The 22001-nt window shown below is 37.6% G+C and overlaps 1 protein-coding gene across 2 annotated transcripts in view; it reads left to right on the top strand.

Annotated features, from left to right (window-relative positions):
• nck2b (NCK adaptor protein 2b) overlaps nucleotides 1-21571 on the top strand; it is a 66011-nt gene extending 44440 nt beyond the window's left edge. The window contains exons 3-4 of one of the 2 annotated variants that reach the window (XM_079841498.1): nucleotides 15897-16618; nucleotides 20312-21571. In XM_079841498.1, the coding sequence (XP_079697624.1) occupies nucleotides 15897-16618; nucleotides 20312-20506 (917 nt within the window). In that variant the 3' untranslated portion in view covers nucleotides 20507-21571. The remainder of the gene's footprint in view (nucleotides 1-15896; nucleotides 16619-20311) is intronic. The other variant, XM_079841499.1, reaches the window with a different exon arrangement.
• The last annotated feature ends 430 nt before the right edge of the window (nucleotides 21572-22001 follow it).

The raw sequence follows: 22001 nt of genomic DNA, 5'->3' as shown, positions 1-22001 counted from the left end.
ATATTGGGTATTCATTAGAGCTGTGGAATAAAATCGCTATAATTGTAATCATTTTTCACAATATTACCTTTGAATTGTATTTTTTTATTTAACTTTTTTTTTTTATAAGTATCGTGAGTTATTAATATCATAAATATAATCTAACCTTACCTTTACATAAAAAAGGTTCAATTATGTGATACTTTTAGAGATTTATTGACCTTGACATGTATTCATGAGGGTCTCCAAGGGTCCTCTCTAAGGTATAATTTCCTGTGTTTTTGTTTCTGCATGTTGGTTGCACCACATGACCTTTTCAAAGATTAATAAGCAGTATTTTTTTCTTATAAATAAATAAAGAATATGCTTAACTAATGAATGTTTTCTTTTCAATGATTTAATGAGACTTTTTTTCTTCATTATGATAGTTCCATCTCTCTGATATTGCTGCATTATTGCCTATTTTCATGTGAGAAATTTAAAACCTTTAGAAATGCAGAAATAAAACCTTCAACATCAAGGGCGTGTAAGCAGGAATCACTAATTTAAAGGCTTTTGTTGTAAAACCTAATTAGTTTTCCATCCGTTAATCACACAGGGGAGAGAGGTGAACCGATCGATCAGTTGTGTCTTGGGGCTTAATGTATGTGTGAGTTTAGAAGAGTCAGACTCAATTCTCCTGGCTGTGAAGTGGAGACTAATGTGTCCCAGAATTTCCAGTGCTGATCATTAGGGGTGTGACGAGACACTTATCTCACAAGACGAGACATGAGATTGGGTTCACAAGATGAGATTTTTACATGGTATTTTTAAGAAATCCTCCAATCCCCCAATTTTTTCTATTTCAATCATAATGAAACAGAACAGTGAACAAAATTCTAGGTCTAATTCTAGTTGGGAAATAATCATTTTGGGACTATTTGCAAATCATATTTGCATTAATTAGCGTCAAATATATGGTCAGTCCCAAGATTGTTCCTGTTAGGGAATAAATGTATAGATCCGCTGTTAACATTCATATTTCCTAATAGTCTGGTGGTAGAATTTTTGGAAACCGTGTCAAAGGTTACAGGTCCTAATCTGCCCTATAGTTTTTTTTTTCTTCTTTAAAATCAAAGATGTTCATCAATTATTATATATTAAGAGCATGGACACGTTTGTGTGTATTTTGTTTTGTGATTTCACTGGAAAGAATAGAGTCTCTGCAATGGCATTTAGCGTTAGATTGACACGCTCGTCTGTTTGTGAAGACGCTGCATGAGCCAAAAGAGAACGTAAACCCCGCCTACTTTTATCTGATTGGCCATCTCAATCACTTTGACATTGACGAGCGCCGTTAGACCTGAGGCAGATCAGACTAAAAAAATGTAACTTTTAAACCTTTTTGTCATCCTAACATACAGAGTGCTGCGTAATGGAGTGCAGCAGAGCAGTGCAAGAATTTCAAATATTGGGGGGGACAATTTGTCCATTTCTAATTATTGGAGGGGTACCCTCAGTGTCTATGGTGGTTACGGCCCTGGATCATATATATATTAAAGGGTTAGTTCACCCAAAAATGAAAATTAGCCCATGATTTACTCACCCTCAAGTCATCCTAGGTGTGTATGACATTCTTATCATATGACAATCCATATGACAAGCTTTATAACGGCAGTGATTGTGGCTCTGTTTTTGAAGTCCATAAAAGTGCATCTGTCTTTCATATAATGTGAAAAATTATCTAGCTTCCGGTCGATTGCCTTCCTTATACGGAAGGCGACGTGTTCCAACTACATGGTGGTTTAAGCAAGCCCATTTCATGGGTAAATTAAATTGAAATAGAGAGTCTTTTAATTTTATTTGTGTTTCGAATCTCATGTACACTTATGGTCAAAAGTTTGGAATCATATTTCTTGAGCACCAAATCAGCATATATTAGAATGATTGCTGAAAGACTGGAGTAATGGCTGCTGAAAATTCAGATTTGCCATCACAGGAATACATTTTAAAATGGTAAATGGTAAATGGACTGCATTTATATAACGCTTTTAACAGACCTACGGCCATCCAAAGCGCTTTACATTTTGCCTCACATTCACCCATTCACACACTCATTCACACACCGACGGCGGTGTCAGCCATGCAAGGCGCCATCCAGCTCGTCGGGAGCAGCTGGGGTTAGGTGTCTTGCTCATGGACACCTCGACACTTGGTCAGGTGGAACCGGGGATCGAACCACCAACCTTCCGGTTTGTAGACAACCTACATGAACCACTGAGCCACTGCCGCCCATAAAAAATGTATTAAAATCTAGAATAGTTAGTTTAAATTGTAATATTATTTAACAATATTTACTGATTTATTTTGATCAATAAATGCAGCCTTAATGAGCATAAGTGACGACTTAAAAAAAAGAAAAATATGATTCCAAACTTTTGTTTACCAGTAGTGTACATGGTTTTGTACATGTATGTAGAATTCAGATAGGCAGGCAGATTTGGCAGCCATTAAGATATCTACACACAGAAAGAGATGTTTGTTGAGTGCAAAATCATCACTTCCATTGACAGAGCAATTAAGGACATCCTCTACTCCATTTTGCTTTCCTGCTGACATCTATTTGTAAGATGTCCACACACACGCAAACTACACCACCCCTTCCTTGTCAGGGTAAATGGGCCCCAGCTCTCTACCCTTTTGACCTTAACCTCTCTGGAACATCCTTTCCCCCCCTCCCTCACTTTCCTTATGAAGCATGTTACATGCTACTCTTAATTATTGACACATGAATCTCTGCATGGAGTCCAAGACAGGAAATGGGAGGATTGAGGGCAAGAACCTCTGCAGTGAGACTCTGCAGGCTGTGTCACTGTTTCTTGTGCATTTAAGATCATTATTAAATAGCTGTTTTGATAGCTCTTGGTTGGCTGTGGTTTATTTGGTCATTGGCAGACGGACGAGAACATGAACTGTTTAAAAGTAGAGCCATGCCAGATTAATAAAATGCCACCCTGGATTTCATTATTTGTAGCTTAAATCTAAACCCACATTTTTTTCATCAAGCTAACTGTAGCATGGTGGAGGTTGTGTATTAGATTAGTGAAAGATATGGGTTATCTGAATATGAATATTGAGATGATCACCATTGTGCCAGTGAGCAAGATGCCTAATATCTCAGAAGGCCAAAAACAATACGTATTATATAACTATATTAGCATCCACACCAATGGACAGTAATGTGCTGTTTATTTTGTCGTCTGCCGCTTTAAATGCTTCAGCTCTTTAAAGTCGAGTGGGTTCTGTGTTTTCTGCCATGATTTGCTCACCCTTTTGTTGTTCCATATCGGTATGACTGACTGACTTAAATAAGAAACTTAGTGTTTTTTGGTTACCAACATTCTATAAAAAGGATTTTGTGTTTAAGAGAAGAAGGGTTTAATGACGTTAAATTGAGCAAATGATGATTTTTGATTTTGGGTGAACTATCGCTTTAGGCTTAGAAAACATATCAAATAGTCACAAGATAGCTTTGTGCGAGAAACAGAGTGAAATTTAAGTCATTATTCATTGATAATCGTTGCCATCAAGGACAACTAACCACTGTGACTGGATCACTGAACTCCCATTTCTAATGACATGATTCCTGGTATATGTCACTTCTCAAACAGGGTTGAGAATCGGGCCTGGCACTAGGAATACATATTTCGGGGTAATGAATGAAATTGGATGAAATTAGATTTTTGGGGAATCAGTCTGATTTGTGAATAAATTGTTCAGAGCCAGATTTTTGAACCAGACCAAAAAAATAAATAACCACAAGGGTTTGGATTGACAGGAAGGTGAATAAATCATGTGAAAATTTTCATTTATTCCATCGCTTTTCCTTTAACAAAAGTACACTGTACACTCTGCCACCTCTAATGGATCTTTTACTTGCCACTGAAAGTGAGTCAAAAGCTGTGTCATGACCATACAGACAGCTTCAATGCTTGGCCTCGGGGGTCATGTTTTAAAAGCACATCCTCTTTCCCAGCCTATTGGCCTATCGATCCTCTGTGGACAGCTCTCTCACAAACTCTTTGTTCTTTCAATGTGCTTTGATAAATGTGCTCATCCGCTGTCTGCGAGGTGAGACTCAGGTGTGTTTATGGGCTACATAAATGAGGTGTGTGTGTGAGCATCTCATACAAACACATGTGCTGGTGTATTGGTGTTTTTCTCCTTCTGGGCTCATAATCTCATCTGTGTCTGAGGTCATTCAGTCAATGCTGCTCATGCATACAGCTCCTGCTTTCATCCCTGAACCCGATTTGCAGTTATCAAGGTTACCTCCCCTCTCTGCTCATCCATTGTGACAAGGTTACCCTTTCTCTGGCAGCCTTCATCTATCTTTTTCTCCCTATTTTTATTCTCTTTTCCTCAGTCTTTTCCAGGTCTTTTCATAACTGTGTATAAAGATTTTCTCTCATTGAGGAAATTCTGTGTGCTGAGACTTGGACAAAAGTATAGTGAAAATTCTGTCATCATTACTTATCTCTACGTGGTTCCAAACGTGGTCCACAAAAGGAGAAATCTTGAAGAATGTTTGTGCAGCCCTTTCCAATACAACGACCATGAAAGGGGATGGACAAACATTACAAAACATCACTACACTATGAAAGTGGCCCAATTGACTGATGCAACATATTCTGAAGCTGTATGTGAGGAACAGATAGAAATTGTTTGTGAAGTTGTTTGCTATTTATTCGTATATCGTATTTGTGTACATTAATATATGATGTCAAGATTTGTTGTGGCAGGTTTGACCTCGATGATGTTTGCTCACAAGATACACAATAACCAATGACATCATTGACATCAAACAAAATTAAAATAAGTAAAAAAAAAAAAAAAAAAAAAAAAAATTATATATATATATATATATATATATAATTTTTTTTTTTTTTTTTTTTTTTTTTTTTTTTCTAATTCACCCCTTCATAACTGTTTTATTTCTTTGAAGCCTGGATGAATGAGGAAGTCATAAATTAATATTAAAAAGCCATATAATGAATATACATTTTTTTATAGTTTATGCCAAGCTCTAAAATATTTTACAGAGTATCTATTTATACCAAGTACAAATAGCCTGTCTTGTTTGCAGAGGCTATTTACACTAACTCTGCTCACTATTGTCTGAAAACTACAAAAGAAATCCCAGTGATAACAGAGCTGTTGCGTGGAGACTAACCCAACTCATCCTTCCCCCTTTTTCCAATTGCATAGCAGCTTGGAGAGGTGTTCATTTGAACGAAAATATTTGAAAAGTGGAAATAAAGTGCCTAACGTGTATCTAATAGTGGGAATAAAGTGTTTAATGGATAGAGTTAGGTGTAGGGCTTTAGGGATGGGGACAAGTAATGTTCCAATAAGGCAGCATCAATTTATGATTTTAATAAAAATAATCATATACACTGAATTTGTTGTTATTGCTTATTGTTTTATAATATAATACAATACACAGGTGCAAATAGTATCCGCATCCAAGCATCACTATTTTCACTTAGTTAAAAGAAAATACTGCTATTTGCAATTAGTTTAAAGAAAATCCTTTCTGTTGCTATTTACATTTTGTGTAAATATTTTACACAAGTGATATTAATATTTTACTAAAGTGGCTATGTTTTACTAAGTGCAAATAGATTCTATTTACACTTTGTGTAAATAGCATCTATTTGCAATTAGTAAAACATAGCCACTGTCAATATTTTTGGCAATTGTGAGTAAAATATTTTGAAATATTTCTTAGATGATACGTATTCAGTAAATCACAAGCAACTGGAACAGTCATGTAGATTCACTGGCTAAAAACAACATAACATTCAGCTCTTAAAAGTTCTGCAATTTAATTATTATAATTTGTATTTATTTACTTGGATGATGCTAGTATCTGAAAAATTGCAAATGATAAAAAAAGCTTTGTCATTACAGCAGATGAACCAGCGTGTGCCAAAACGGTTGAGGACCACTGCCTTCAATTTAATGTAAAAGAGATGCTTAGCATTCTGCTAAATAACTATTTTGTTTTCATAATCATACAAACATAATGAGGGTAAATAATGACAAAATGTTATATTTTTTTAACTATTACTTTAAGATAACCGTCTGGCTTTTTGTCATACTGCAATTCTCCGCTATACTCGACCATTAAGATTCTATGAAGGTTTGATTCCTTGGTTTTAAAGTGTCGTGCATACTATCTGAACACATGACAAATAGATTAATTTTAGTGTGTTTGGATAGGCTCTAATGTTTCATGCTCATTCTTTATGAAATATTGTATAGTGCGCATTGTCATAAATAACATCACAGTTAAAATTAATGAATACAATTATTAATTTTCCCACCCATGTTCTCCTCTGTTTGTGCTTGTCTGCAGCCCTATTTGAACATGCACGATTGGCGGTTTGCCTCTCTTCCACCACACACACCGCTCTGGTGCATGACACACTACCTTAAAACTTGATGCCAGATTTGTAGTAAAATATAGAATAATTTATCAGCCATGCCGATCAAAACCATTGCATTTTGTGTGATGAGTGTTAAATGTTTCGGTTGTGGCAGAATTGTGAGTAAATTCACTTGTTTGGAAAAGTCTGCCGGATGATGCGAGTTGAGAAAACAAGACATCCTGTTCTTTCGAGTTTGAATTTATAGTAGCCAATGAAATCACAGAAGGGCCTATGAATGAAAGGCTTGATCATTGTTTTGCGTGTAAACAGCAGCAGAATGACTCAATCTCTCCAACCACCCCTAAACAGACTGACTAATGTTTGTTACCATGAGTGTTAAGAGAACACGCTTGACACTTGGTGTAACTGAAACACCTTGCCTAATTTCTAACTTCAGTCTCAACTAAGTATGTATTGAGTCTTGTTCCACATAGGACATGAGACCATAGATGTTTCACTAGCTTTAGCAGGGCTTTTTACTTGACTTTATTTACACATGTGACCTTGAAGGAATCCAAAAGTAATCAGATTACATTACTTTAATATTGTGGTGCTTGGATTACGTTACTGAATACTTTATGAAGTAATTTGTAACTGTAACCGAAAACATTTTTAAAAGGCTTTTCGGTCCACAATCACCAACATTCAACATGGATTTAATGTAGTAATGCTAACTGCAGAAATAGTCAAATGTTTTTACATGATTCATTTCAGGGTTCGTGCAACCTTTTGAGAGCGAAACTCAAGCACTTTTTTCAAGGACTTTCAAGTGCTTCACACTTTTTCCAGCACTTCAACAGCCAGATTTACTAACAGCTTGCGCCAGTGCAAACCCTCTTTTGGTGTTAAAAACCTACTGTCAGGATTTACTAAAGAAACACAGTGGAACAATTAGTTCTTGGACAGAGTCCATTTTTGCTTCTGACCTTATTGCATACGCATTTGTAGGAGTTTCCTTTCAGACGCAAAATTTATGGGAGGAGAGTATTTAAATGAATCATGCGAGGTGATTTACAAAGGTTTGAGTTAGTCAATTTACTGGTATTTGCGCCATTATTTATCGCCCAAAAATAGCACTTCTTAAACCAGACACTAACTGGTAGATTGCGTTGGTCATTATGGAAATGATCAGGCTGCACAATGATCTGTGTTCTTTAATATGCGCGTTGTCAGTGGATCACGTGCAGAACTTTCCACTCCCATCTGCACTTTTTTTGCCCTGTTTAGTAAATCTGGCCCCAAAGCTCTAAATATTATCCAGTTTAAATGTTATTTTTAATGTGATGACCAAAAAAAAAGAAGCTTTTTACATGTTGTTAATAAAAGTAAATTTTATCTGCATCTCTCAACTCAAGCTCAGTGCTTTACTGTCAAATGTGCATTTCCAATAAATAAGCATACAATATTATTAGTTACTGGACTTGTTAATGCAAAATAATAATAATTTGATGAATAAATTTACCTTGTTGATTAAAAATCCCCCCACCCCCAGCGCTACCAAATTAGGTGCTGGTGTCACCATCTGTAGAACTTAGTGACATCGGTGCTACTGCCCTCAAATGTTAGTTTGGAGCCCTGCTTTAGTGTGACTTCAAAATCCAGTTGTTAGAGTTGCATCCTGTGGTCCTGAAAAACTGTTTCCATGGAAAACTTTTACCTTAAAGCCTCTGAGCTTCCCACTTCCCAGCGGATTCCCACTCTTCTTTTTTTTACGCCAGAACTTTCTTTCATGCTTTAATGAACCATTGAGAGCATCATACCTGAGGGACAAAATGTTAGAGGTTTCTCTTTATAAATGTGTCCTTTGAGAGACTTCTGCTTCCTTCTGGTTTTTTCTGCCTTCTCTTCCTGTTTGTTATTGGTGATTAAAAAGGGAAAATTATCTAATATTTAAGATACTTGACTTAGATTGTTGTTGTGTAAATGTCCCCTGAGTCTTTTTTGACATTTTTTTTTTTTGTCAACCGACTTCTTTCTGGTGACGTATGTCAGACTTCTCCAATCATTTAGTCTGCTTAAAGCCCGCCCCCTTCTTACAAACAATTGCAAGCTCAAATTCAGTTGATCTACCTCAATCCAGTCAGTTTGGGTTACCTGGACTTTCAATGGAAGGATCGAAAGTTCTCAGTTTTCATTTTCAAAGATTAACCAAAGTCTTATGTGCTTGGAATGACGGACAGAATTACATTTTTTTATCTCTTTAAAGGCACAATATGTAATTTTCGCAGCTAAAGGTTGCCTATTCAAAATGGAGGCGTAGCTTGATGATGCCTGGATTTCGCAGAATCATCTGAGTTCTATATCCCGTGCAGAATCTGACAGGACTCGGACAGAAATCATATTCATGGATGAACTAATGTATTAAAGATTTACTAACGTTACTGTTGTATGAAGCAGGGTGCATGGGGCTGAAAGCCGTTCCGCTTCTTCCTGCCATGCGTATGTGGAGTAACGCAGCGCATGTTTTATCATGTTAGATACATTTGAGTGTGTTGAAAGTTATGTTATAATCCTACTCTGTGCGTTCGCTCAACACCTACTATGAGACACTTGTTGCACACTGCAGTAAGCTAGATCGATATTAGGCATGGTAAAACATGGTACTCTACTCACGGTAAATCTAGAAAATTAGATTTAAAGTCTCCCTGTGGTAAAAAAAAATCTAATTTTGTATGTTTCTTATATGTCTATGTGGTGTTTATAATATGCTTCAAGACAAACCATGTGCAAATTCATAAATATTTTCTCTTTAACACTGCAGTGGACCAAAGACTCAAAAACACAGTTTGAAATCGCTGGTGTTTCTGACATCACAATCTACCTTGTAACCAATTATGCCAACGTAGGCCTGTCGCGATAGTCAATAAATCAATTAATCGCACAATAAAAAAAATGAGCTCGATAATTTTTCCGGCCGCGATAATTTCCAGCGTCCGTTTTTATATCCATTTTTGCCGAGCGTTACATTATATGATCACGTTCTTATACATGTAAATGCTTCTAAGCGCGACAAGACACAAGAGAATGCGCTGTATGTCAATGTCCTGTCTGTGTGGCTGCGTCTCATGTCAGCTAATCGAGGGACACTCTGACACACACACACACACACACACTCGACATGCTCACATCGAGTTCTCTTTTGCTCATTAACAAACAATAACAACAACACAGAGAATTTTGAGTATTCTCATATTAGGAGTCTTAAATTAGTTAAATAACGTCTTAAATTAACTTAAAGAGTTTTGAGGAAATGAGATGCGCGGGACAGCGCGTGAGATCCGCGTCATGTTCGGCAGGTGGCTGTTCTTAAAGTGACAGGAGCACTGATGAAGCCTGTCATTAATGTTCATCAAAGAACAAAGGTAACAGAGAAAATTTTAGCTTTAATGATGATTAATCTATATTTCATGTATTATTTATGCAGTTAAGAAAGGTGTTTGATAACTATTACATTTCTGTATATGTCTAACAGGGAAGGCCACAGGTAAAATGATATTTATTATAATGGTGTTATGTAAAGATTGTTTTAAGTTCACTTAAATTAAAAGTTTTTTTTTTAAAGCCTAATAAATGTTGAAATTGGGAGCTTTCAGTTATACTGTAATGTAACGTAATTAATGTTTCATAGAGACATCAGTGATACTGGCCTTCATTCATAAAAACATCATATTGACAATACAACACATTTAAAATATGCTGTCAATAAATTGCTTCTACATTTATTTGGAGAGTAACTGAAATTATTACAATATCAAAACATTAAAAATGTATTAATCGTGATTAATTACAGAAAAAAATGTGATTTTAATTAGTTTTTTTTTTTTTATCAATTCCCAGCACTACCTAAAACACAATCATCCGTTGCAGTTTTCCAGCTGTTTATTCAAGGGCATGTTTGTTAACAGAGAGTCCATTGCTTTTTTGTTTTGGTTGTTTTGTTCATTTATTGTGGATATTTAAAATGCTTTCCGTTTTCAGTGTTAAATAGTCTTTAGAAATAAACATTTATTGATCTTTGAAAAGGTGTACCTGCATTATTATGCCATTTATCATTATTTTAGATGAAAATGGTCTCAGAGCGACAATACTATCGTTTATCGCAATAATTTCTTGGCCAATTTATCGTCCAGCAAAATTTGTTATCGTGACAGGCCTATGCCAACGTGCCGGCAGGCTTTAGCACATCATTAAAGCAGTGGATGGAGTCTCAAGAGAAGCCAGGCTATCCTGGTATATATTTCTGTTGAAATGAAAAATCGGGTATTAGCAATATAGCGAGTGAATTATGTATATGATGTATATTACGATGTTAAGATGAACTATATGTCGTTCTCCAGTGACGTTGAGTTGACTGGCTGATACTGAAGGCAGACTGAGATGGCAAACGGGAACATGGTTTGTTTAACATTAGCAACACATTATTAGCTGTTTAAAGGGGGCATAACACACAGTTTCTGCTAATCTCATGTTAATCTCGAGTATCCATAGAGTAGTATTGCATCCTTCATATCTCCGAAGAGTCTATAGTTTTATCATATCTATAAAAGACAGCTATGCTGTACAGATTCTTTCAAAAATAGCCGAACTTGTGAAGGTGTGCAGTGGGCGGAGCTAAAGAATATCGAGCACACACACACACTCATAACTTTCGATTCATGATATGTTCATGTTGTTTACATTATATGCACTTACATGCGCCAATTGCCAACAAAGCAGACATTTTATGCAGTTTCACTCACTGCCTGTGGTTTCGACTCATGACTGGGAACAAACAAACACACTTGCAGAACTCTGTTGCTGCTCCGGAAAAACAAACTGCATCGACTGTTTCCTTAATGCTTGGTTATTTGGGAAGCTGAACAAGGTTGTCTTTCCCTCACAACCAAAAACACACTTCTTTAGTGACATTGTTGATTTCGTGGTCTAAAAACAAAATGACAGACAGCGCTACCTATGGCTCCCGTAACCGGAACGAAGCTCGTTGTTGAGACTCTTGCTCTAGTTCTCGTTGATGTGTCCACACGCATATCCAGGAGAAGTGCACATATAAAGAATTCCGCCCTTTATGACTTAATTAAATGGCCATACTTAAAAAAATCCTGAGTGTATTTGGCACATAGACTGTAATACGGATAACAGAAAATGGGCAAAGAGGCGGGACATGGGCGGAGCTGAGGTGACGCGATGACTAACAGACAGCAGATAAATGGCCCTCCACCTGTCACTCAAAATGGCCATGCCCCTAATTATGCAAATTTGAAGGCTTTATATAATGTAAACAAATGAGTTATAAAAAATGCACCCCCCTCACAGTTGTCATGAAGGGCAAAATTAGCCGTATAGACCAGTATAGGAAAGTTGGGCATTTTAACATGGGGCTCAATGAGATTCTGCTCCCTTCTGGAGCCTGTCCCTAGCGGCCAGTCGATGTATTGCAGTTTAAGTCACTTCCGTACTGGCTTCAAGAGAAACTGCGGGAGGTTGCCGCTTGATTTGGCAGATATACTACGTCAACTCCATTTTTTTACATTTTGGCCATGTTTAGCATGAGAATCCAACTCTTTAACAGTGTAAATAAGTCAGAAAGCATGAAATGGCATTAGAACCCCGGAAGCAGCCATAGTCAAGCAAAAGGATAATCATATAAATTACCGTTATGTGTCCAATGTTGTAAAGAGCGCCATTGTGCAGCGTTTACCTCAGTAAGTAGGCCGACTGTGCTTGTGCGAGTGAGTGGGGGTGGGGCTCATTTGCATATTATAAGGCAATATAGCTATTGTAAGGCACAAATATTTTTTTTCCACAGGAAAAATATGTAAATATGTAATTTTGGTGTTCAAAGATGAGTTTTAAGGGATAAAATTGATTACAGAGGGAATATAAACAATAAGACTAACCATGTTGAACTATGTAACAATGATTCGTTTTCTATCAATAAATGTATCCAAAAAGTTTTCATGTAAGTACACAAGTCAACAAAATATAACATTGTTCTAGTGGTTTTTGGATATTTTAATCTAAAAATCGTACATATTGTGCCTTTTAAGGCTTTCTTTTCAAGAATTTCATAATTTTATTGAGGCTTTTTATTCATTATGATATCCGGAAATTTGTATCACCCTGTCATTTTTGACCAAAAATATAAAAACAATCAATACAGTTAATGTAATTTTGAATAAATTAGACATTAGTCTTGTGTCATTGACCCATATATCTCATGATGGAATATCTAATTTCCTTAATTATTACATTTCCTTATGGTTAAATTATATTTAATATCAGGGTTGAAGAAAAAAACTAAAAAACCTGACACGAAGAGTTGCTTAGATTTAGCTCCATTCATTAGGAATGCACAACACCAGACACATTCCTCCTTAGGGTGGCCATACGTCCAGATTTTGGCCGGACAGTCTGTATTTTAAGCTCCCTGTCCGGCATCTGGCGCAGCCTCAAACCGGACACTCGTTTTTCCTTCTTTTTGGAGTTGCACTGAATCGGCCGATAAAACCCCGCTCTAGAATCTTTATTGGGACGCAGCAGCATAGCGGCAAATGTCGTAAGATCTCTGGTCAAACAAATGATTTCCTGAAAGCAGTGTCAAATAAATATCTGAAATATCATTGGTTAAAAACATAAACAAGCCTCCACCATGTGCTGTCTATGTCATATCATAACGTTAAAGCAGCACTAGGTAACTTTTCAACCTTTATAATATATTTTCAAACCTCTTGTGATGATACATCGACTTAGAATAGGTTGAATGACACGTCTGCCATAGCCTGACGGGGTCTGTATCATTTTTAATCATACTTTTAATCTTCGGGTTTCGGGTAGTAACCCGAGAACAAAAAGAACTACAAAATTCGACTGCTTTACGGCATATACGTCACTTCCACCACCACCCCCACTTCCTTAAATTCGGACGTGCGAGCCCAACTATCATTTGTTTGACGAATGTTATAGTCATGGACGAAGCAGCACAGAAAAATAAGAAAGCAAAGGTTTTGTCGGAGGAAAGCAAAAAGAGGAAATGAGAAAGTGATAGGTTTAAAGGCAGGACAAGGATCAACATTGGGCAGCGTTTGCTCGTGGGCGTGAGCTGAAGGAGGAGGGGCTACATTCTTGCAAGTAAATACATATGATAAGACGTACAAAATCATATTTTAGGATACCTAACATGTCTGTGATATTGGTTTATTTGTCTTGCCTCAAGCTATAATGCAAATCAATTTTTCAAATTTGCAGATTCATCTAGGGTAGCTTGATATTATAATATTGACGATATATGGTTATTACCTACCACTCAAACATTGAATTGAAGTATCATATAGATTCTGTAAAACGGTAACCAATAGACTAGTCTACTATAATGACGCTGGCTTGTAAACGTGAGCATCGCGATCATTTGGCGTTTGAAAAAAATAAAACCCATGAAATTATATTCATATGACATGCTGAAACATATGCCACTGTACCTGGGATGAAGACATTTCACATGCGACGCAAGCAGAACACCTGAATGTGAACTCCTGCAGTGTTCAGGGCTATCATAGTTGTCATGTCAACAAATGCACGTGCGATGCATCCAATGATGTAGAATGCAAGTTTACGACAGTAGTAGAGGACAATACTGTTTCCCAACTGTAGGGGGACCCCGAGAGCAAAAACTACCTAGTGCTTCTTTAACATACCTAAATGTCAGACGCTCAGACCTCATTTAATCCGGAATGGACAAAAGAGAACATATTTATATCAAAAAGCACAATGTGTTGCTATGAAGTGGACGTTAGTAGTCAAGGGAAAGCCGCCATTGCCCGACATGCCCGCACGGAAAAACATAAAAGTAACTGACGATTACATTTAATTTTTCATTTGAAAAAATGACAAAATCTCTGCTGCAGAGCTTTGTAAAATCTATCATAATCATTCAGTCAAGCATCACCAGTCATACAGAAATACATTAACCAAATAATCTGGCCCAGTGCCAGAAAACATTACATTTCTGGACTTCTGTAAATAACAGAAATGCATAAATAAACAAATAATAAATGCGAAAAATAAATAAATAAATAAATACACATTTCAGATAACAAAGAGCTGCATGAGCTGCTGCAGAGGGTGAACTTCTTTGTTAAGAACTGAAATGTGTATTTTCATTGTTTATTTATCATTTGTATTTCTGTTATTTCAGTTTTTGAACAGACATCACAATGTCTTGAATAAATACAAATACTGTGAACAAACACTTTTTTGCCTCTTCTGTTACACATTGGTCTACAACAAGATATATCATAGATCTAATTGTCTGGCAATGAATAGAGTAGGCTATTGCAGAATCACTGTATCATGATACCATTGATATGATGAACAAAATTGTATTGTAGTTGTGAGTACACCAGAGTCCTATGCAATTATTCTTGCCTCACTAAATTCCGCAGTGTGTCCTTCTTTTTTGGTGTTCCGCAGTGTGTCCTTCTTTTTTGGTGTTATGGAAATGGCCACCCTATTCCTTCTCATTTGAATGGAAACGCAGCATGTGTGAATGTAAACCATCATCATTTGCAACCCTGTCTCATAAATACACACATTGTCTATCCTGCTGCTTTTTGCTCTTAAAAGTAGGCCACCTCCATTCTCTCCTCAGTTGAGCGCACATGTGAACACCTGCACTCTCTCTCTCTCTCTCTCTCTCTCTCTCTCTCTCTCTCTCTCTCCTCTTATTCTTTCATAGCATAGAGAGGAAGTTATTGTCATTTTGTGTGCTCTGCAGGTGTGTATTGAGATGAGGGAGGGGGGGGGGGTAGAGTTAGAGGTAGACTGTGTTTGTGTGTTGTTTATGAGTAAGGAAAGCAATGGTGAGAGGAGTGTGAAACCAGGTGCATGGATCATCTGCTACAGGAAGGAAACTGCTGGGTACTGATGTTTGTGGTTGTGTGTAACAGTGCACACATGTAAATGTGTATTTCTTTACTATACACAACTGAGTCTATATTAAGTGATGGGTCAACATCTCTCTTGTTTGGTTTGATGGTTATGTTTATACTCTGATAAGCTGCAACGCTGAGATCTGTATCACAACTGCCGATTTATTTCGGTGGCCATTCGCAGTATTCACAATGCCCACATAAGAGGGTATGGCTCTGCGTAAGTGTTTCATTTTTGAAATTGTATAGCATTTGCCTGGCTGTGAACAACAAAAAATGTGATGGATAAGGTTTAAGAACGTGAGAAAGAAAGATAGAGGAAACGAAGAGAAAATGTGGTGGGCTGCGGTGATTCTATTACATGTTTTCTTTAAGCAGGAAATGATTAGTATTGATGAGTTTACAGCATTAATCAATATCCCTGCCCTTTCTCTTCTACTTCTAATTAGCAGAGCTCAGAGGCTCGAGTTTTACATAATTACTGTGTCTGATGTCTAATACCTGTCTTTCTCTTTCTCAGGCCTGGGAAAAACGAAACGCAAAACGAGCACACGGGAAGCCTCTCCAACTCCCAGCACAGATGAGTACTCCTCTAATGGGAGCGGGGCTGAACGAATATATGACCTGAACACTCCAGCCGTGGTGAAGTTTGCCTACAACGCGGAACGGGAGGATGAGCTCAGCCTGGTGAAGGGGGTGCGGCTGATGGTGATGGAGAAATGCAGTGACGGCTGGTGGAGGGGCAGCTATAACGGTCAGATGGGCTGGTTCCCCTCCAACTACGTCCAGGAGGAGGAGATGGAGGACATGTCGGCCGACTTTCCCGCTGTCTTCTCCTCACAGCTGGGTCTCAGTAACGGTCAGGGCCCCAGAGTCCTTCACACTGTTCAGACGCTCTACCCGTTCAGTTCCGTCACGGAGGAGGAGCTGAACTTTGAAAAGGGCGAGACGATGGAGGTACTGGAGAGGCCAGAGAATGACCCAGAATGGTGGAGGTGTAAGAACTGCCGTGGGCAGGTGGGTCTGGTACCAAAGAACTATGTGGTTGTGCTCAACGATGGTCCATTAACGACAGCCTCGGGCTCCCATTCCCGGCAGAACAGCCACACGGGGCCCTCCCACACGGGGAAATTCGGCGGAAGGGACTGGTACTATGGCAACGTGACACGGCACCAGGCTGAGTATGCGCTGAACGAGAGGGGGGTGGAGGGAGACTTCCTCGTGCGAGACAGCGAGTCCTCTGTGAGTCTTTATTTGGATCTAATCAAAATGCAGTGACCAGATAGTAGCTTTCAATAGCTGTGAATAGCCACTTGAATGCTGAGCAGTTATTAGTGTCCATATTGTCATTTGCAGGGTTATTATTATCTAATAATAAACCAAATCAAACATTTTTGTTACTAGAATATAAGTATTTATTTTTCTTTCCTTTTTTTAAGAGGACCTTTAATGCCCTTTTATAAATTCTTGGTTTTGTTTTTGGGGTTCACTAGAATAGGTTTTCTTGCGTTAATGTTCAAAAAAATAATACTTTTTCTCATATTTTACATTGTTGCAGCATCTCTCTTCCCAGTCTGTCAGTAACGCTCTGTTTAGTTCCGGTCTCTATGAAGCCCCTCCTTCTGAAAAACACAATGTGCTCTGATTGATTGGTTGGATCAGTGTGTTGTGATTGGTCAACCACTTCAAGTGTGTCTCGGAAATGTTAAGCTAAAACTGAACTAAAAATAAATACAATTTGTTCAACAAGCTTCATGGTACTGGTATGGGATTAAATATTTAATATATATAAGTATTGCGGTCGCGGATCAAAAAATAATAAGCGTGAATCAAAAAATGTAAAAACACTTGTAAAAAATATATTGTACAAAACTGAAAAAAATGACCAGAATAGTAAACAATGTATATAGTATAATAAGTATAGTATAGTGTAGTATAAAATATAATAAGCGTGAATTAAAAAATGAAAGTGCATTTTAAAAAAAAATTGAATTTTGAATCAAAACTTTAAACACATTAAAAATGATATTGCACAAATCTTAAACTTATGTTTATGTGTTCTTAAGTTGTTTTCTTTGGTTTTATTACTCTGTATTTTATGCTCTTGCATTTCATGCTTTCTTTTGTACACTTGTGTACATGTGTTTTTACTAGGGATGTTAATTATTAATCGATGATCAATTAATTGTTGATAATACATTTAATCGATAAAACCTATCGATCATCGATTAATCAGGGTCATGCGCGTGCGTGCTGCTCAACCGCGAAACATGTACTGTAAATCAGACATGAGGAATAAAGCCGCACCATAGACTGTAAAAAGGGTCTGCGCAGTGCGCAAAGGTGACTGTGCGAGGGTGCGCGCGGCAAAAAATGACGTCATCACAGAGTGCCAAGCGGACGAGGCGCGCGTGCAGTCAGCCTCCGGAGACTCGCGTAAAGGAATTTAATAAAATTATCAATCACATCGATTCATTTTACAATCCTATAGCCCTTTATTTAGATTAAAAACCCTTCTCATTGATTTGGTGAGGAACATGGTGTCTTGAGCAGCGTTTGCACACTCTGTCATGCGGTCGGCTATAAGCCACTGCTGTAGACGCATATGCAGTGTTAAGGCTAACGATTTATCGATTAAAGGGGCTATATGAGTTTTTCTGAAATTTAAACTCGCGACTGACACCTGTGGCCAAAAAATAGAACTGCTCTTATTTTCTGCTCGCTCTCGCAGCGGTGGTGACGTCACATCCGCAGACAGCGCGGGAAAAACCTACCCGCCAGAAAATAGGAAAAATAGGATACAGGCTTATAGGTGCACCCACTGTGAGCGGACAAGGTGTCAGTATGCTCATCAGGAGATGTTTGAGTCATAAATGGTAAAATAAAAAGGCTATTGTTACGTTTATTTTGGGGAAAAAGTTGCATATAGCCCCTTTTAATTGATCGTTAATTTAAACGACGATCGATCATGGAAATTTGTGTAAATTGACATCCCTTGTTTTTACATTTTTGATTCACGCTTATTATTTTTTGAGCCATGACCGCAATACTTTCGGCAGGAATTTAATCCCATATACAGGGCCCCACATTTAATTTGGTGTAACTGTCAATGATGCAAAAAATTGACTTGTCTGTCCGTTTGCATCATTCAAAAACACTGAAGATGGCAGCTGCTTCAGCATTAGCAAGTAGTTAAGTAATTAATGTTTCTGTTTAATCATCTAATATTGACTTTTTTGTTTTTATGATACTACAAGATTAATCTGACCAAAAATAGAAATAACATACAATACAGTTTAAAGGGTTAGTTCACCCAAAAATGAAAATTCTGTCATTAATCCCTCACCCTCATGTTGTTCCAAACCCCTAAAGACCTGTTCATCTTCGGAACACAAATTAAGATATTTTTGATGAAATCCGAGAGCTCTCTGACCCCACATGGACAGTCAACACAACGACTACTTTCAAGGCCCAGAAAGAAAGTAAAGGGATAGTTAAATTAGTTCACCCAAAAATGAAAATTAGCCCATGATTTACTCACCCTCAAGTCATCCTAGGTGTGTATGACATTCTTCTTTCAGACGAATAAAATTAAAAAAGTCCTGGCTAATCCAAGCTTTATAATGGCAGTAATTGTTGCACTTTTTTTGAAGTCCATAAAAATGCATCTGTCAGTCAAATAACTTGCTCCACACGGCTCTGGGGGGGTTAATAAAGGCCTTCTGAAGTGAATCGATGCATTTGTGAAAAATATACATATTTAAAACTTTATAAAGTTCAATTTCGGCCGATCGCCTTTCGTGAAAAAGTGTTGAAAGTGCCTCTCTCGCAATTCAAAATTTTGAACTGCTGAGGCACTTTCAACACTTTTTCCAGAAATTGAATACGGAAGGCGATCGGCCGAAACTTAACTTTACTTTATAAAGTTTTAAATATGGATATTTTTCTTACACAAACGCATCGATTCGCTTCAGAAGGCCTTTATTAACACCCAGAGCTGTGTGGAGCATGTTATTTGACGGACAGATGCATTTTTATGGACTTCAAAAACAGAGCAACAATTACTGCCTTATAAAGCTTGGATTAGCCAGGAATTGTTTTAATATAACTCCGATTTTATTCATCTGAAAGAAGAATGTCATGTACACCTAGGATGACTTGAGGGTGAGTAAATCATGGGCTAATTGTCATTTTTGGGTGAACTAACCCTTTATTAATGAGGCATTTGTATGACGCCTGTTATTGTATTGTGGTTTTGTCTATTGGTTACTCAACTTACACAGATTAATTTTGCCGTTAATAGTGTTGCCATAGAAATGCCTAATTCTGAGTCAAAAGGCATGAACAGCTCAGAGTAGAACATTCATTTAGTAATTACAGTCATTATTACAATATGTTGTTAAAGCACCATGTGTCTCAAGGTCAAAATGTCTGAAAATGTCTGAGATCCTTTGACTTTGACAAGTCGAGGTTAGTTCAGGTAGTAAAATGTCATGTGGCCTACTATATGACTCTCTAAAAACCTAAATTGATGTTTGTAAAAATAACATTTTAACTTTGCAAAATGTTACTTTTACTTTACATGACATTTATAGCTATTAAATAAAAAATTCTTGAAAACAGTAAAGTTGTTCCAGCATGATTGCAAAGAGTACATTTTTAAAAGCTTGACATTAATAGTACTTTTTGTTTATTTTATTGTCATTGAAAGTGCTTGTCGATCTAGGGCAGTTACTGCATATTTGGGATGTTATTGCACATACCCAGCTCAGGTCATGGAGTACTGTTCAAATCAGCTGATGAGTTAATTCAGCTGTGTTAAATAAAGGAGACATCAAAAATGTGCCGTGAAGGTGAGACGCCAGAAATCTAGGGCTTATGGCGCCATCTGTAGGCTGAAGTTCACTAATGAATATTCTGTTTCTTTCTCTCTAGCCAAGTGATTTCTCTGTGTCTCTGAAAGCAGTGGGGAAGAACAAACACTTCAAAGTGCAGTCGTTGAATGGAGTTTACTGTATCGGTCAACGGCGCTTCAATTCTATGGATGAACTGTTAGAGCACTACAAGAAAGCTCCCATTTTCACTAGCGAACATGGAGAAAAGCTTTACCTGATCAAACCCCTCCAGTGACCTTCCACACACAAATGAGCCTTACAACCAGACCAGATCTGACCTCACACGGAGCCAAGTGATCTGCAACTCCTACTTAACGCTCATTTCTCACCAGCAAACGGGACTTGACGAATACCAACCCACAGGAAAATCACAGGATTGAACTTTACTGTTGATTTAGAGTAATGATGCGTCTTATCCTTTCTGTCTCTGCGTCTCCATGTTACTTGTTTTTGATGATCTTTTCATCTGGAGTGGGCCACGAAAATAAACATCGCCTTTTCCAAGTGATAATATAAGCACTTGCCCATTGCCTTTTGACCGACAGCTCAATTTCTGTTCACACTTCACCGACATCGAGATACATGAAAGCCAACAGACGCGGCCTTCATCTGATACAGCCTGAGACTATTTTGGCAGCACAAGGTTGTCACGGGACAAGTGCAAGGATACAGACACAGAGGAATTACAGGAAACTGTATGTACATAGGAGTTGCCAAAGAGAGTTGGTGGCAGGTACTAGTCGCCCCCTGCTGGATGAACTGAGAAATACCAACAGGAGGGTCTTTATAAGATGAATGTTTTGTAGATGCTTAACCAAATGTGCCACCTTCACATTCAAGCACCGCTCATTTAATATATATATGTATAAGAGAACTGTATCCACCTCATTCAGATTCACACATCTGTATCAATATTAAAGTTTTGGCATAGACCTTATTACAGAAAAAAACACTGTTAGTTTTGAGACCACCATTCAATAAGAATGGTTTTGTCTATTTACAAATGAGTTTGTTCATCATTTACTTTCCAAACTTTTATAAAAGTATGGTACGTCTGAATGTTACTGAGCATTGTTATTTAAACCATGTTTATTTAAGGAGAGAAAAAAGCTGCAGAGAAGGACAATGTAGTCAGCTCCACATCCATGATAGCTGTGCAAAAAGTTTAAATACTTTTGTTTAATTAAACATTTTGCAAGAGAAATGACATTGTGTGATTTTTATTTTTCTTGATAGCATACTGATAGCATTTAACAGTTTGGGGTCAGCAAGTTTGGGGTCTTACTTTTTTCAAAACAGTAAAAAAAAAAAAAACGTACGTGATCTTATGTCCAATCACTGACACTGAGGTGGTGTGCACAGTTAATGTGAGAATCAAAGGCGAATGAACGGTGCTTGACATACGTCATGACAAAACGTTAGCGATTGGTTAGGCAGATCCAAAAGTTTTAAACTTCAACAGAGTTCCCGTCTTCGAGGAAGTAAACGCTTGTCAATGGAGAGTGGCCAGACTCTATGTACAAATGAAATGTACGAGAGTCTGGTAAGACCAGGCTAACTAAAAGACGGGACGAAGCCGAAGCCTCCCGCCAGTTTCATATGCTTTAAAGGTTAATCACACATTTTTTAGGGGGGCTGGGGCAGAAGTTAAAGGGTTAGTTCACCCAAAAATGAAAATTCTGTCAGTAATTACTCACCCTCATGTTGTTCCAACCATGTAAGACCTTCGT

The sequence above is a fragment of the Gobio gobio genome (genome assembly GCF_949357685.1).
Source record: "Gobio gobio genome assembly, chromosome: 17".
NCBI classification, from domain to species: domain Eukaryota; kingdom Metazoa; phylum Chordata; class Actinopteri; order Cypriniformes; family Gobionidae; genus Gobio; species Gobio gobio.
This window is presented reverse-complemented; position numbering and strand designations above follow the sequence as displayed.